The 18,858-nt window shown below is 35.2% G+C and overlaps 1 protein-coding gene across 6 annotated transcripts in view; it reads right to left on the reverse strand.

The window, feature by feature from the left end:
- SESTD1 (SEC14 and spectrin domain containing 1) overlaps positions 1–18,858 on the reverse strand; it is a 150,305-nt gene that overhangs the window by 60,891 nt on the left and 70,556 nt on the right. For 5 of the 6 annotated variants that reach the window (XM_003907673.3, XM_031651387.1, XM_017946685.3 and 2 more), the window contains exons 3-5: positions 14,683–14,791; positions 8,108–8,198; positions 3,804–3,917 (exon numbers count right to left, since the gene is read on the reverse strand). In XM_003907673.3, coding sequence (XP_003907722.1) covers positions 3,804–3,917; positions 8,108–8,198; positions 14,683–14,791 — 314 coding nt within the window. Of the gene's footprint in view, positions 1–3,803; positions 3,918–8,107; positions 8,199–14,670; positions 14,792–18,858 lie in introns of those variants that run through there. The other variant, XM_009182537.4, reaches the window with a different exon arrangement.

Raw genomic sequence — 18,858 nt, forward strand, 5'->3', positions numbered from 1 at the left:
ATACAAAATTTGTGTTAACTGACTGTTCATGTTACTGGTAAGGCTTTTGGTCAATAGTAGGCTATCAGTATTTAAGTTCTTGGGAAGTCAAAAGCTAGACACAGATTTTCAACTGCATAGGAGGTTGCTGGTCCTAACCCCTGCATTGTTCACAGGTCAACTGTATGACTAAAGTGCTGAAAGAAAAAAAAAAAAACCACAAACAAAATTCTATACCCATTGAAAATAATTTTCAAAACTAAAATAGAAATAAAGATTTTCTTCAGGCAAACAAAAAATGATATAATTCAATGCCAACAGACCTGCACTGCAAGATATATTAAAGGAATGTGAAAAGTTGAATCTCCAAAAAGAAATGAAGAATGTCAGAAATGGCATAAATGAAAGTAAATATGAAATTAATTTAAAATTTTTAATTGCTGTAAAAGAAAACAGACTATCTGTAGCAAAAAAAAAATGTAGCAATGTAGTGTTTGTTTATAGCACAGTAAAAGTGAAATGTATAAGAACAATGGGATGGAAGTATTGGAGATAGACTGTTTTAAGGTCCTTCTATTTCATGTGAAGTGGTATAATATTTGAAGGTTAGACTGATTATTAAAGATGTATACAGTAAACAGTAAGGTAACCACTAAAAAATTAAGAGACAGAAATTACAAGCCAATAATGGAGTAAGATGTAATTATAAAAAATACTCAGTCCAAAGACAGAAAAGAACAAAAAAAACCCATAAAATCTCGCAAGATGGTAGATTTTATAAACCGAATCAATAACTGCATTAAATACAAATAGTCATACCCATGAAAAGACAGAGATTGTCAAACTGGATATGAAAGCAAGATCCAACTACATGGTGTCTACAAAAAATTCATTTTAAATATAAAGAAATAAATTAAAAGTAAAATAATGGAAAAGATACAACACATGAACACTAATCAACAGAATGCTGGAGTAGTTATATTAATATCAGACAATGTACACTTCAGAGCCAGATATAGTATCAGGAATAAAAAAGAACATTCAAAAATGATAAATTGGGCCCTACTCACCAAGAAGACACAGCTATCTTAAATCTTTATGCAATAAACAATAGAGCTTCAAAATACATGAAGCAAAAACTGACAGAAATAAAATAGAAATAATCCCAGATATAACAGTTGGAGGTTGCAATATTCCTCTTTCAGTTATTAAAAGAACAGGTAGACACAATATTACCATGGATAGAGAAGACCTGAATAACACTATGAATCATCTTGACAGTTACAGAACACTCCATCCAACAACAGAATACTTATTCTGGGAACTCATCAAGATAGAACATACAGTGTGTCACAAACCAAACCTTAACAAACTTAAAATTACTGAAGTCAGTTGGGTGCGGTGCCTCATGCCTGTTATCCCAGCACTTTTGGAAGGCCGAAACGGGTAGATCACCTGAGGTTGGGAGTTTGAGACCAGTGTGACTAACATGGAGAAACCCCATCTCTACTAAAAATACAAAAAATTAGCCAGGCATGGTGGTGCATGCCGGTAATCCCAGCTACTTGGGAGGCTGAGGCAGGAGAATCTCTTAAACCTGGGAGGCGCAGGTTGCAGTGGGCTGGGGTCGCACCACTGCACTCCAGCCTGGGCAACAACAGCAAAACTCCGTCTCAAAAAAAAAAAAAAAAAACGAAAAAAACCTGAAGTCATAAAATACATATTCTTGACCATAGCTCACAAACATGAAGTCAAAATAGATCACAGATCTAAATTTAATGCCTAAAAGTATACAACTTTTAGAAGAAAATATCAAGGACAATCTTTGTGACCTTGAGTAAGGCAAAGATTTCTCAGATTATGACAACAAAAGTCTGATTCATAAAAGAAAACCGTTTCTCCAACTGTGAAATCAGAAGGAAAAAAAAACTGAAAAAGTGGACTTCATCACAGTTAAAAAAATTTCTTGAAAAATGTTAAGAGAATGACAAGGCAAACAATAGACTAGGATGTAATATTAGTAAATTATGTGTCTGATAAATGACTTCTATAAAAAATACATAAAAAACTCTCAAAATCCAGTAACAAAAAAGACATTTTTTTTTTTTTTTTTAAAAACGGGTAAAAGGCTTAAACAGATACCATCTGTCATACTGTGATATAAGAAATATGCATTTGCTCTTTGTCCCCGGTTCCCGGCACAGAACTCCTGAAACCCTTGTAATTCCTGGGTGATACGAGCATCTTTTATTACAGTATTTAGTCTCAGTCCCCAGTTATTGATACAAGAGTTATTAAGATCCTTGGCATTTCTGGAGTGATAAGTGTTTTTTTGGATGTTAATAAGATGAATGGTGGCTGTGGGCCTCTAAACAGATTAAAGATGAGGGCTTGTCACCAAAAAGACCAAGGCATAATTAGAGAGTTGAAACTTTCATGGCCACTCCTCTCCCTCCAGGGAAGGGAGAGGGGCTGGAGACTGAGTTAGTTAATCATCAATGGCCAATGATTTGGAGAGTTTCTGGGTTGATAAACATGTTCACGGGCCAGGAGGGTGGTGTACCCCAACTCCCTAGGGTTAGAAGCTCCTGCGCTCTGGATCATTCTAGACCTCACACTTTGTATATCACTTCATCTGGGCTGTTCATCTGTAACCTTTATATAAAGCCAGCAAATGTTAGTGATTCCCTGAATTCTATGAATCAATACAGAAAATTACTAAACCTGAGAAGGGGCTTGTGAGTACAGAAACAGTTTTCCTATCACCAGTCAGGGGCTAGAAATGGAGAAGTTAACTACAGGAGCATATAGGGGAATTCTGGGGGTGATGAGACACTTCCTGATTTCTTGATTGTGGTTTTACATGTTTTGTCAGAACTCTCAGAATTATCACTAAAATGGATTAATTTCACTGCACGTAAATTATAGCTTAACTTTTTAAGTAAAGAATAAAACCATGTATTTTTAAGAAATTTCCAGCCATGTCCTTTAAGAATAAACTAAGTTTTCTCAAACCGTTCTATCCAATATACATTAACAATCTTTTCTCCATACCAAAAATACACTGATACTGACCTAGGTAAAAACAAAAACGAGAGTGTATAGTATGGCAAGTTCCAAAATGAATCTTTATTATCTGACTGTAAGGATTCCAAGAGTCTATGTTATACCAGGTTGGAGTTAGACTTTGTATTCTTCAAAGTTTCCACACTTTATTTAGACAATGTAAAGCCTATTATTTATCAACTCTCCTACTGGCAGCTGAGAATTAACAGGTGTGGAAGAAAGAATATGACAAACTGCTTAGATTTACATTCCATCATAGTGCTTTTTTCTAACCTCCAATAAGATGCACTATCACACAAGGAAAGTGAAAGAGAGAAAGAAAAAGTCAGTAGGAAAGGATGGATAACTGTGTTCATGTATTAAAACTGGCCAGATACTAAAAAATAATTATGACATGTCACAGAAAATAGACTATAATTTCAACTCCAAAATGTCTAGGACTTCCTAGTATTTGTTAAATTTCCTCTCCACAATGCAATAAAAAATTTTAAAAACAAAGGTTCTACTTATTTAAAGAAGTTAACGAAGAATGATATAATTGAAAATGGAAAACAAGAAAGCTTTCATGATCTTTACCAAAATATCATACTTCATTCAGCAAGTATCCAAACGCTGACTGTATACTAATTATTACTTAGGCACTAATTAAGTATTCCTTAAACACTGCTTAGTAACCACTGCTGAACCATCAAAAATAATTTCAGTAAAATACTATTTTTAAAGATATAATAGACTTTAAAAAAAGAGATTACATTTACCTCAAAGCCAAGTCTATCCTTTTCTTTCCAAAAACAAAAATGTGTTACTTTCTTATCCCAGAATTCATCTGGCTTTACCACACAAACAAGGGACACCTCAGCTGGAACAACATTCTATAAAATACAGAAAAATAATCACAAATTACACATGTAAAATGAATAATTTACTAAATTTATAAATTACCAGTCAAGATTAAGCTACATAAGAGACGTTTGGAGAATTAAAATAATAAAGAAGAAATTCTCTAGACTTTAAAACATACACGGCAATAAAGAAGAACTTGAAAAACAAGCTGATTCAGAAAATACTTCAAATAAACAATGCAGCATAAATTGTACATGTGAATCACTTTTTGTTTTATTGAATCTCTGTACTAGGAATATGTTTAGATTAAACTGTAAGAGTTAATTTTTAGTTGAGAAATTATTAAATTTGATTTTTCTACAATATGAAAAATTTTTTCTAACACAATCCATCTTGGAGAATTTCTTCAAAAGACATAAAATCAATTTTCTCACTCAAACAAGTTTTTTATCAGTCATTATACAATGAGGCCAAGATTTTCTATGATTATTAACTTGAAGAGGAGGACAAAAAGCTAATCTTTGACAAATACCATTTCACATTTACTTGATACGGTTACTTATACTACCTAATGAATTGAAATGAACACTTATTGAATTAATAAATATCTCACATATATTTTATCAAGTCCTATAGAGTCTAACTTTAAAATGTATCTTAAATCCAACAAGTTCTACAGACTGCATTGTTAACAACTTCAAACTATCCAGCTTTCTGAAATGTCATCATTACAAGGCTCCTTGCTTGACTTTCTCTTGCACTCTGAATGAAATTCAAACCTCTTACCAAGACCTACAAGGCCCTTCAAGCTCAGGCCCATGTTGGCCTCTCAGATCTCATCTTACACCTTCCCCTCCTAGCTCACTCCTCCACAACAGCCATGCTAACCTCGCTGCTCCTGCAATATGAAGTCTGTTCCACTTCAGGTCTTTGTCCATGCTATTTCCTCTATCTGGAATGTCCTTTGCCTTATACCTAGTAGTGTTCCCTCAGTTTATTTAAGATTCTATTCAAATATTCCCTCTTCAGAGGGGCCTTCAATGTCTACCCTATCTAAAGTGGCATCATCTGACTCAGTCTCTTTTACTACTGTATTTTTCTTCACAGCATTTATCACCATGGGCTGTTACATTTGCTTAACTGCTTATTGTCTAACTCTTCAAGTAGAATATAAGCTTCCCAATGGCAGGTACCTTATCTATGCTGTCATCCCTATGTTTCCAGTGTTTATGACAAATGTCTGACATATATAATAGAACACATGCTATAAATATTTGTTAAATAAATGAAACCTCATTAACAAGTGGATCTCATTCTCTTAATTTTACAGGAGAGTAATTTGAGCTTCAGAGAAATAAAGTTACTTGTCTAAGATAAGAGTTAAAAAGTCACTAGGCTGAATAGAAACCACCTCTGTCTGACTCTAATGTTCTACTACACTATTTCATATGCTCTGAACTTGGGGCCAATATATTCTTTCCAAAGGTCCAGATAATAAGTATTTTAAGCTTTGCAGGCCATAATGTCTCTACTGCCACTACTCAGTTCTGTCAGGACAGTATGAAAGCAGCCACACACAATATATAAATGAATGGGCATGGCTGAGCTCCAATAAAACTTTATAAAATCAAGGGCCCAATCTCTGTTCTAGACCATAAATTGCAGCACTGAATAATTATAATAATAATTACTATTATTACTATTCAGGGAAAAATGGAAAACCTTTAGAGATAAACATGCACACATCATAAATCTAGCATCCTCTGCAACAACTGGATTGGAACTAAAGTAAGTAAAATAAATTCAAAGGTATCAAAACTTTTATCAGAGGGGCTGGAAAATTTAAGATAAAATTGAGCTTTATTCATATATGGCCTTGTGGAAGATTATTATTTCAAAATCATTGAATATGAAAGCTGTGAGAAACAAGAGAAACCAAGCCCCTCATTTTAGAGAATACTAGTTATAGGCACTGTGGGGTCCCAAACAACTGGTCCCAGTACCTTCTGAGATGAAAGCAATGAATGACTTCATATGTAGAAACTGTATGACTAGAAGTAAAGAGGCCATTGCAACTTCTGAAAATGTTAACTATTAATAAATCCAAAAGTTGTTAAAATACCTATCAGAAAAGAAATCGCAAGAGGGGATTAAATCATCCATTGATTGTTCTTCAAAACTGCCATTGATCAAAGTCCAGTTCAAACAGCAAGTCCCAAACAGCTCATCTGTGACACAGTTGAATGACAGGATGAAAGGAAGAACACAAGGTCATAATTAATGGATTTCTTACCTAAGAGTTATTTTAACAACTTTCACAGAGAAGAGTTAATTCTCAAAGTTTGAAATATAAAAGTGCTGGAAGCACTTTTTTTTTCAAAATAAAATTTATTTTAGGACACCAATTTGTGCTCCCTTAAAAACTGATCCTGCAGAGGCTATGTCCTTTCTAACCCAAAGAGTGATTCTAGCTTGTAATCCCAGTGATTTGAGGGGCTGAAGCAGAAGGATCACCTGAGCTCAGGAGTTTGAGACCAACTGGAACAATATAGTCTCTACAAAATAAAAAAAAGTAGCCAGGTGTGGTGGCACTCGCCTCCACACTCCCAACTCCTCAGGGTGCTGAGGCAGGAGGACTGCCTGAGCCCAGGAGCTGGAGGCTGCAGTAAGCCATGCAACTGCACTCCAGGCTGAGTGACAAAGTGAGTCCCTGACTGAAAAAAAAAAAAGTTGGGGTGGGGGAATTCTAATGATGAAAAGTTTAAGCCAAACATTTAAGAAGAATGAGGCAATGGGTAGAAAATTCAGAGACCCCCGCCTCAAATACAGGCCACTGGTAAATACACATTTTAAAATGGATAAAGTCAAGGCCTGGGGCTTACTTAGTCTGTACTAAGTTCCGATTTTAAGTTATTTAAAATCCTTGAGCCTCGTTGACCTTCTCTGTAAGGTTGTGAGGCCAAAATCAAATGAGATAATTTATATAGCAAGCTTTGCACAGTACCAGAAACATAATAAGCACTAAAACTAGAACTAAAACCTAAAATTACCACTTTGTTCCTATCCCTTGAATCCCTTTTTCCCAATTAACCTAAATAAATGATAAAACGTTAAAAACCATTCTCCTTAGTTATTTAAATTTTAAAATTATATGCCTTTCCACAGAATTCTAAAGTAGCTACCAAATTATTTGTTGAATTCATTTAAAATTCTTGATCTTTCTTTCAATATTACTGATATCCACTTAAGTGAATGTTCATGATTCCACGTTACTACCAACTTATGTTTCTCCCAGACTGGCCTGCCATCAACTACTCTCATTGTACTTGCTTCATTTATGAGCTATATGTAACTCAGAGTACCTGTGAGGAAGGCCCTCTTTACTTTCATTTAAATTGGATAATTCAAATTTTACCTCTCTAGAAGCCCTACAGAAAGCCAAGTGCATGAGAGCAATCTTCCCTCCGCATCACTCAAATGTTTTATTTTTCCTTTTCAAATCATATCTTCAATACCCTTATAATAAATCAACAAATGTCTACTGGGTGCCTACTACATGCCAGGGGTCACAGAAACATTCTGTGTGGAACATGAGGAAATATAAAACACAAGACTGGCATCAGATCTCAAAAAGTTTGTAATCGTAGATGTTTATTAAATGTTAATTTGTGAGGGGCTGAAATTCCTGAGGACACAGATGTTAAGTAAGTTTCTTCCGGACTATAAATAAATAATAAGATCATCGTGAATCCTGATGCTTTATGTAGGAAATAGGGGACTAGAAGAGAAAGACAAGCCAGAATCACTTGAGAAGTTTCTTTGAACTACACTTAACCAAAAATCCTACCACCTACCTGTAGTTTCAGAATGGGGTGCAAGAGGGAGAATGACAGACACCAGAGCACGCAAAAGCTCCCACGTGAGTCTCATAATTTCAACGCTCACACTTTTAAAATCACTGGCCTCCATTCTTAAATTACTTAAACATGACATATTATTTTCATTTACAAACCTATTAGAATAGAGATTTACTTAACTGCCTAAATTCAAACCTAAGGAGTTGAATTTGAACAATCCAATAGTGATCAGTGCATTTTCAGAACTCAGTCACTGCTAGGACGCCAGGCACAGTCCAATAAATCAAGTGCATCTGCCATTTTCACCAGGATCTGTTGCTGTAAAATAAAAACCATTTCCTGATAGACAAAACCAAAATTACCTGTAGCATTACGACTACTGTTTTCACCACATTCCACTGTGATTTTCTGCCATCCACAATCACGGTAAATCCTCTAGCCTTACACTTCTCACTGAAACAAAACAAAATTACACAGCATTAAAACAAGCTCCAGAATTCGTTCTTCATAATTCTAAATAAAGAAGGTTTAAAACTTAATTGCATATGCAGTAGAATTAATCTCACTTGGTTTAGTTTACATTGTCAATAAATAAAATTCTTCAGAGTATCCTTTCATTTTCTCAAGCAATTTATTTTTCTCATTTTAGGAAATGTTCACAATTTACAAACTAATGTGGTAAGAAAATTATTCTAAAAGCATAAAAGTCAGTGTCTTAAAAAGTAAAGAAATCAAAGCAACATTCAAACACTACTACTAGTCTCTCAATTTCTTCATCAGTAAAAAGGGATCACAGTGAAGTAAGTCACTAATTGCCAAATGTGTTATATATTTCTTGTCTCACCTTCCTGCCAGAAGTATAAGATTTGTGAAGTGACAGTTCAAAACAGATAGAAAATAGTTATTAATAAATCACAAAAATCGGCTTCTTTTGGAGAAGAAGTTCTTTTGGAGAAATTTAATGAGATGAGGTAGAACCTGCTGATTCAAAAGCTTGAATAGACCATGTCTAACCCACTTCCGCTCTCACTTTGCATTCTCAGTCACTTGACCAACAAAATATTATCTTCAGTGTTGGATTTCTGTATTATACTGAGTGATTTAAGTATTAACTAAACACTTCCCAGAAGTCTAACCTAGTAAAACGCAACTTCTGGAGGGAAAAACTGCATTCTAAAGGCCAAAACTACATACCTATCATTATCATTATTATTATTATTATGTTTACTTATCAACTTAATGTAAGGATCTCAACTGCACTCCTTCCAATACAGTAAATGGAACTACAGCTTTGCTTATCAGAGCAAGATTTTGGTAGTGAAACCTGTCCCCATACAAACTGTTCCCAATTACATACATTATAGGAAAAAATAAACAGACCTTTTCCTGGGATTTAAATCCACCAACAGTTCAGGGGACTTTACTAGTCCTCCTCTTCTCCCTCCAAGCATGCACACTAGTTCCAAGAAGGTTCTTGTAGAAGTCATGTTCTGTTCTACCGAGAAACAGTAAGACTACAAGGAATGAGGATGATATTGCTAAAAGTTTAGAGTGGGAACAGGCAAGGACAGAAGCTGAGCTTCCAAAGTAAACAAAAGAGTATTCAAAAGGTAAGGCAAACTGATGCATATGTTCACATAAAAACCTGCATGTAAATATTCATAGCAGAATAATTCATAATAGCTGAAGAGCAGAAACAATTCAAACGTCCATCAACTGATGAACAGAAACACAAAACACAGTATAACCAAACAATGAGACATTCAGCCATAAAAAAAGATGAAGTACTGACAGATGCTACAACATGGCTAAACCTTGAAAACATTATGCTAAGTAAAAGATGCCAGACACAAAAGGACACACATTGAATGATTCCATTTATATGAAATGTCCAGAATAGGCAAAGCCAGAGACAGAAAGCAGATTAGTGGTTGACAAGGGTTAGGAGGGAAGAATGGAGAGTGACTGCTGATGGGAACAAGGTTTATTTTGGGCTGATAAAAATGTTCTGAAACTAGATAGCATAACGGATGCATAACCTGTGAATACACTAAATATCACTGAATTGCCTACTTTAAAAAGATGATTTTTATGACATCTGAACTATATCTCAATAAAACAAAAGTACTCTATTTTTGGATTTGCATCACAAGATAAAGGACCCACTAAATATTCTTTGGGAAAAACTAAAGGTAAGGCCAATACAGTCATCACTTGTGGGTTAGCAAAAGAAAATAAAAGACTTGCAGAGGGGGCTAGGTGTGGTGCCTCACGTCTCTAACCCTAGCACTTTGGGAGACCAGGGCAAGAGGATGGCTTGAGCCAAGGAGTTTGAGGCCAGCATGTGAGACCAGCAAGACTTCATCTCTATTTCAAAAAAGTAAAAGACTTGTGGAGAGAAGCAAACCTGACACATAATGACTATCTGTGGGCTCAAGTAATGAGGGGATTCCTGGGGTTCTCCACCAACAAGACATCTAAGAAGACCACCATGATATAGAAGAGGATACAAGCCCAACAGTGATCAGCTAGGCAGGGTAGCTGGTTGTTGAGTGGTCTGGAGTAGTGGCAACAACGCAGGGATTCTACCAATGCCTTTTGCAGGAAGGAGAGCTAAGACACAGCTGTCCAGAAGAGGGCCTTCCCACCAAGAGAAACGTGCCATTCTCATAATGTGGTACTTTCTCAACATTGGCATCTATAGTCCTGAGATGTAGGTTACACAACCATTTTGTTAAATACATTTTATATAAGCAATACATTTACATTTCAAAGCACACTATAATCTGTACATTAAGACTAAGAAAGTAATGAAGCTTGAAAATACCATCTGTAGTGATCTTAAAGGAATAAAATACTCTAAATTTATCTTTCAGAGTACTTAAGAAACACACTTAACCCTCTCATATTTTACTAAGATAGATAATGAAAATACACAGAATCCAAAGATATTACTATTTCAAAATTGCCAGACCAAGTGGTCTTTCAGGTACTTGAAAGGAAATAGTTTTGTTTTTTACTTCATCCTTGTAAGTGGTATGATGGCTTAAACTGCTTCTAACGACGTATTTAATTTAGAAGCATGCTATACCCTTTATAAAGGGCCTGTTGTAGGACCTGAAGTGCTATTAATAACAAATTCCTATAGCCCCTGTTACCATGTTTATAACTATACTTTAACAGTAATAGAAAAAAAAATCTAAGACCCCGCCTCCTAGTTCCTAGCCCAGTTAAGCCTTTCAAGGGTGACATAGCTGAGTTAAAACCGCTATGTAAAGGTGAGGTTGTCCAAACAGTCCACTCACTTTTGACACAGAAGACACTGTTAGTGGATTTCCTGGGTCCAATATCCTGCAGATCTTCACTCATTTCTTTGATTACAACTACACGCTCCTTCTCTTCCACTCACACAGCTCTGCTAGTATTTACATAATAGCGCTAATTTCACTTATGCTTTTATTATAATTACTTGTTTACAATTCATCTTCATTAGATAATATGCTTCCAGAAAGCAAGAATGTTACCTTACAAATGTCTTGGCAGCTTCTAGCACTGTGCTTTAAATACAGAAGGCCTTTAATAATGTTAGATGACACACATCACATCACTCCTCAGATACGACAATAGCTTTCCATCTCATTCAGAACGGAAGCCATGGCCTACATGGTCTTCCACGACCTGACTCCTGACTCTCTTCTGATCCCCCTCCCAGCACTGTGCTCCTCTCTCAAACTGTTCCAGCCACACTAGCCTCCTTGATCTTCCCAGAACACGTTAAACCTGCTCCTGCCTCAGGGCCTTTGCACTTACTGCTCACTCTGTCTTCGATGTTCGTTGATCAGATTCTGTAGGGTCTGCCCCTCCTTTCAATCATCTCTGGCAAAATATCATCTTATTTTGTAAAGTATCACCACTCTATCACTCTGACTCTTTTCATGCTTTGTTTTCATAGCACTCATGAATATCCAAAATACTGTACACTTAGTATCTGAAACAGAAAACAAACTCAGGGCCAACCTGTGTACAAAAGAGTCAAGAAATGCTTCCATTCTCAACTGTGCTAGGTTAGCCATTTAAAATAGCTATATATCACACTTTGTCCCTGTGATCATTAAAATTAAGCACAAACTATAAGAAATGGGGTAATTTCTTTTCATTTTCGCAAAAATTTTGAAAAGCTATTATTGTATTCAAAACGTTAAGATAGTCATTGCACAAAAAAAAAAAAAAACAATTTTGGACATCTCCTATTAGGAAGAGGCCACCTTAGCTAGCTACAATGTTGGAGATGTCTGCAGATGTTCACAGCTGGAAGGAGTTAAACATTAACAGTTGGAAGCTGGGAGACAAAAGCAGGTCACAAAAGAATGTAGATATACTAGAAATGAAAAAACTTTTCTAGACACATCCGGGGCCTGATCTGGTAGGGTAAACTTAAAAACATTCCTAGGACAAAAAGAGGGCTGAAACATGGGTGATAATGTGATAAAACAACACACAATGTTAGTTTTAGATTTTCTAAGTGGTGCACATATGGGTGTCACCATATAATTCCTTCAACTTTTTTGCATATATGAACATTTTAATAAAATGTTGGGGGGTTACATTTTAAAAGCACTTCTGAGCAGTGGAAATTCTGAATGAAAAACATTGGTTTTAAGATCACACATCTAGTTAACTGCTCTCTAGTATCATAATGGAGAGATCAAAAACACCTTAGCTCTCTAAGGAAATGGCAAGTACGGATAAAAAGCTGACAGCCACTTTGTTAATCCCAAAATTATGGGAGACTGATCCAAGAAAGCAGGACAGAGTTTTCATGAATACTTGAGAAGGTCAAATTTTAGCAAAACAATCATAAGAAATAAAGTATCCATGTATCTATTTTGCCTTGCTAGAATAAGTTCTTTCATCTTGCTTCAACTTACACCTTCTCTGCTAGTTGGCAGGTAAGTGTAGATATGCAGAAACTGATTCATCATTTACACTGGAGGAACATCATACGTACATTTACATGAGAAAAAGAAAGAGAAAATTTAAATAGTATAGGCTGTACTTCCTGCTTATCCACACCAGAGTGAACATGAGTCAGGAGATGCGAATGAATTTGCTGGGCCTTTAGCCTCCCTCAGTTACCCAGTGCCTCTGATAGGGTAAGCATCCTGTTGAACCGAATATGATCCCAGTATATACAAACATGCATTTTCTTAAAACAAACCTAATCACAAGCCAACTATATCTTCTGGAATTCAGTATGAATAACTTGCTCCAATGCTGAAGGAAAACCTAACATGTTCATGGAAAGGTAATACAGTCTCTGATCCACCCTCAGGCATTTTTCAAAAGTAACTTTGACAATTACTAGTTTTTGCTTTTCATCTGAACCCACCGGACTTCACGTGAGATGCAACTACACTGAACTCTATTCATTTGAAGTACAAAAAGGCTCTAAATTGGTGTCAGGAATTGTGGACACTCATCCCAGCTGTGCGACTCACTAGGTTTGAGATCTTGGGCAAGTAACCATAACCTCTGAGTTTCAATTTCCTCAACTACAAAATAAGGTAGTTGTTCAGATGGCACTTGACATATTTAACCTTCTATTAATCCATCTATGAATTTTTTCTCATAACTTGTAAGCCGTAAGTCTGGCTAACCATGGTTACCTAAAAAGCAGTTTGTTATCTGATGGTGAACAAGTTAGCAATCCACAGTTTGGGGTATTAGCAAGATTATTGCTAATGCAATTAGCTAATGCTAATACTAATACACTGACTACAGATTCTCATCATTTTCACCCCCAGAAACTGAAAATATTGAAAATTTTCACATGAAGAGCTCTATTTCCACAATATTAAAAAAACAAACAGCAACAGAATCATTAAATTACAGAACACTACTGGACGCAGGTGCGATTAAAATGAGTTGTTTTAACTCCATACTCTGCAAGGTGGTTTAAACGGAAAAAAGCTATTGTGTCAATAAAATGCAAATACAGGAAGAACATACAAAGAATTGTTTACTCTGACGAAAATGTTTTAAAATTCACTAGCCAGAACTTAAGAGCAGTATATGAAATAGTCGTGTTCCTTTTTCTACCTCTACATTGTATACACACACACACAGACACACACACAGAAACCTGCCTTCATTTACATGCTTAATTGCAGTGGTTTACAAACCTGGTTGCACATTAGAAATACACAAGAAGCTTAAAAGACTTTCTAAAAATTCTGATAAGCAGGCTTCCCAAGTACAATTGGATCAGAATCTCTGGAAGTGAACCCCCGATCATTAGAATTTTGAAAAAAAACTCCAGATGACTAATATGCAGTCACAGTTGTGCCCCAGTCCCAATTATGGGAGAAGCAGATGGGGAGGAAGCTTTATTTTTGTTGTTGAAGTGATGGGTAGACTAGGGCAAATAAAGAGGTTTAAGTTGGGTCTTCACTGAACAAATGTGAAAACTAAAGTTAAAGGCCCTTTACATTGAAATATAAACAAACATTTTTGACATTTTTTAAAATAAAAATATTTATAAACTCCTAACAGCCTTCACTCACTCAGTACATTAAAACCTGCACACGTATTTATATCAATATGGTGAAATAGCTTACCTAAATAAAAGATCTTTTCTACTGATTAAATTCTCCAATTTTTCTAAAGTTACATGATATAGATGCTTAGTTACAGTGTTCCTTACAAGTTGACAATACATACATTTTGGAAATCTGTAAATCATTAAATTCATCAAGAGCATAAAATGAGCATTTTATCTGCAATGATGTTATAAGTCATTGATTTTAGTATCTATAATTATAATTTCACTGTGAATAAAAGCAAATAAGATAGCAAAGTATACTTCAACAATAGAAAGAATCATTAGTAACTGAAAGAAAACATACTGAGATTTAAGAAAAGACACCTTTAGAGTCACCTTGGAATGCTGAGTAGGTAGTCTAAGGTGACACTCAGCTCATCCATATTTGTCTGTTCGAGGCATAATGGAATTGTCAAAATGAGGCCACTCCGTCTGTCCTTTCCTCCTATTAAAAAAGAGATTTAAATTTAACATGTAATACATATTAAGGCATAATCTGAATAATATATATTTGAATCCAATCTTACTACAATAATAAGTTTAAGACATAAATTGGAAAATAACTAATGGCTACCTATAGATTGTAAATGTTTATGATAGTATAGGAGAATTATAGAAAATTTAGAAAAAACGAAAAAAAATCACCCATGAAATCTTCACCCAAACATAGCAAATATTGCTTTATTTAAATTTCTTCCATTTAGTGTGCTTAATGTAATCAATTCATCAAGCACCTCTCGTGTGCCCAGCACAGTAAATACTTGCAAGTAAAGTAAAATCAATTTCCAATGAACCTAGGAAGAAAACATTTAGGTCATAAGAAATAAGATAGTTTGTTATGTTGTATAAGATATATAAAAATTATAAAAAGGGATTTAGAAAATGATTAAGAGCTGCAGTAAATGTGAAAAGTTTCATTAAAAAGCTAAGACTTGAGGAAAACAGAGCTGGGGGTATTGGTGTGCCTGTAGTCTCAAGTCCCAGCTACTCAGGAGGCTGAGGGTGAGAGTATCACTTGAACCCAGGAGTCCAGTACTAGCCTGGGCAACATAGCAAGATTGCGTCGAAAGAAAGAAAAGAAAAGAAAGAAGAGAGAGAGAGAGAAAAAGACAGAGGAAGGAAGGGAGGGAGGCAGGGAAGAATTTGTAAACCAAGTCAAAAGAGTGTTCTGTTATGAGGAATGATCTGCGTTAACTCACAAAGGTCAGACAGGCATATACTGTTCATAAGACAATAAAGATAAAGCACTGCACAGCTGAGAAGGGTGCATGGGAACTGGATATTGAAGTCTGAAATCAAGGTAGTAGAATACAGTTACATTCCATGTACGTTCAAGTCCCTTTCAGTGTGCCAAAAGTATAATGTAACTTTTAAATACTTTTATACCCACATCGTGTCTTTGGAAGTTTCCTACATGTTTTATTTTCATACTGAAGCCCATCTTCTGACCTAGTTGACATTTGAGGTAATTTTAGAAGCTTAAAAAGAAGGAAATACTGAAAGAAACAATTCCACATGATCGCTAGACATCTATCACTAAAAACTGGTAAGTGTGAAGTGAAGAAAAATACTCATATTAGTGACACAAATGGAATTCATAACGTACGAACCATAAATGAACTTCTGTCCTCCATTAGGTCAACCATTACTACTATCCAACCACTTTGTTTAATGTCAACAAATAACCATCTAAGATGATTCAACTTACTAATCAATCAATATGACTTCAATTGCATATTTTTTGTTCAGAATATAAGTGTCATTTTTCAAAAAAAAAAAAAGGATTAACACAAGTGATTTTCAAACTGCATCTGCTGAAGGACTCTGTTGGTTTGAAAAAATTTTCTCTATTACTAAAAAAGTTTGAAAATTACTGGCTTAAACAATCAATGGTCAAGTGAAGAAGTTAATAGGAATAGGCTAAGAAGTCTTTCATTTATACTTCAAAATTGCTAAGCTTTATCCATGCATTAAGCCAAGCCCCAAAAAAGGCTCACACCTGGACTATGGCACTCTGACTCACTGTAGAATTGTCTTTAGAAGATAAATTGAACATTCAGGGCTAGATTTAACTCAATTCCCTCAGCTTTCATTCAGGGACAATAAAATAATCACCAGTGTAAAAGTACCAGAGGGGTGAAAGCCAACAGGAAAAAGACTTTCAAGGTAGTTATGGTCAAAAGCATCAAATGCTACAGAGACAAGTGTCACAAGATGCAAAAATGTCATGGTAAAGATTATAAGAGAATAATAATGTCTGCTATTGAAAAGAGTGTGAGAACACAGGCATTTTCATACACCATTGGAAAAAACAGAAATTGAAACAATCTTCTTGGAGGGCAATCTGACAAAACCTAATACAAATATAAATGCATATTATCTTTATACCACTTCTACTTATAAAAATGCATACTGCTGAACTTGTACAAAATACACAAAGCTTTTTAGGTATAGAAGAGAAAAAAATGCACAAAGCTATGAATAAGAATATTTACAAAATCATTCATATCAGAGTATAATATATAATATATATTTTTATATATAGTATATAGTATTGTATATAATATACAATATGTAAAATGCACTAGGAAAACATGTCGATTTATACAGAGACATAACATACTTTGAAAAAAGGACATTAGTGTTATCAAGGCAATTAGGACAGGACATAAATAAGAATTAACACAGAGAAAACAAGCTAATACAGGCCAAATAACTCTGAGTTGGCAGAGCTACAGTATCTATGCTACAGCATGTACAGATTTACTCAATGATCCAAACTCCAGAAGATCACTACACCCAATGTACCATACCACTGCTCCCACTCACAGCTTCCCCTTGACTCATCTTAGCTGATACATACTTTGAGTTGATAACTGAAGATAAATTCAAGTGTATATAAACAGTTTTGAACAGCAAAGGGTGAAAACAGCATAATGGATATTAAATAACTCCTCCAGTGTACTGAAACTTCCTCAGAGAAAGATGGAAGAAAAAAGCTAGAAGATAGTTATCATAAAAACTAATTATTCTGTATTTCAGAAACAATTATTTGAATGCCAGTTAGTCAATTATTAATTATTATCTTTTCATATAAGAAGTGAGACATCGTGACACCTACCTTGTAGAGGTCATTTTAATGAAATTACAGAACAGAATAAGTATCAGAAGACTGTATTTTCAGGGATTATTTTTATAGTTCATTCCTAGAGAGCTTTCTCCGAATGTGTAGAGCATCAAAAATCTTAAAGGAGGCTAGAGAAGAGTCAGATCACATACAATGAGAACCCTGTCATGCTAATAGTGGACTTCTCAGGAGAAACATTATAAGCCAAAAGAGACTGGAGGCTTATTTTTACCATTCTTAAAGAAAAAGATTTCCAACCAAGAATTTCATATCCTACCAAATTAAGCTTTGTAAGTGAAGGAGAAATAAAATCTTTTCCAGACAAGTAATTCCTAAGGGAATTCATTACCACTAGACCAGCCTTACAAGAGATCCTTAAGGGAGTTCTAAAGATGGAAACAAAAGAACACCTGCTACTACAAAAACACATTTAATTACATAGCCCACAGACCCTATAAAGCGACTACACAATTGAGACTACAAAGAAACCAGTTAATGACTTCAAAATAGGATTATAACCTCACATACCAATATTAGCCTTGAATATAAAAGGTCTAATACCTCACTTAGAAGACACAAAATGGCAAAATGGATTCAAAAAACAAGATTTGGCCAAGCATAGTGGCTCATGCCTATAATCTCAGCAATTTGGAAGACTGAGGTAGAAGGATCACTTGAGACCAGGAGTTCAAAACCAGCCTAGGCAATATATAAGGACACCTAAAAATGAGAAAATTAGCTAGGCATGATGGCACATGTCTGTGGTCCCAGCTACTTGAAAGGCTGAGGTGGGAGGACTGCTTAGGCCCAGGAGGTTAAGGCTACAGTGAGCTATGATCATACCACTGCACTCCAGCCTGGGTGACAGAACGAGATCCTGTCTCAAACAAACAAACAAACAAAAAACTCAAAAAACAAGACCCATCCATCTTCTGTCTTTAAGAGACCCATCTCACATGTAATGATAATGATAGGTTCAAAGAAAAGGGTTGGGGAAAGACCTATTACACATAAGCAAAACAAAAAAGAGCAGGGGTCACTATTCTGATATCAGAAAAAACAGACTTTAAACCAACAATAATCAAATAGGACAAAGAAGAGCATTACATAATGATAAAGGGTTCAATTCAACAAGAATACCTGATTATTCTAAATATATATACATGCACCCAACAACGAAGTACTGCAGATTCATAAAAAAAGTAATTCTGGACCTACAAGATGAATTAGACAGCCACACAATAATAGCAGGGGATTTCAACACTCCACCAATAGAGCTAGACAGATCATCAGGGAGAAAACAAACAAATTCTGAACTTAAATTTGACACTTGACCAATTAGACCTAATAGACATCTACAGAACAGTCCATTCATCAACCACAGA

Source organism: Papio anubis, chromosome 10 (assembly GCF_008728515.1).
Source record: "Papio anubis isolate 15944 chromosome 10, Panubis1.0, whole genome shotgun sequence".
NCBI classification, from domain to species: domain Eukaryota; kingdom Metazoa; phylum Chordata; class Mammalia; order Primates; family Cercopithecidae; genus Papio; species Papio anubis.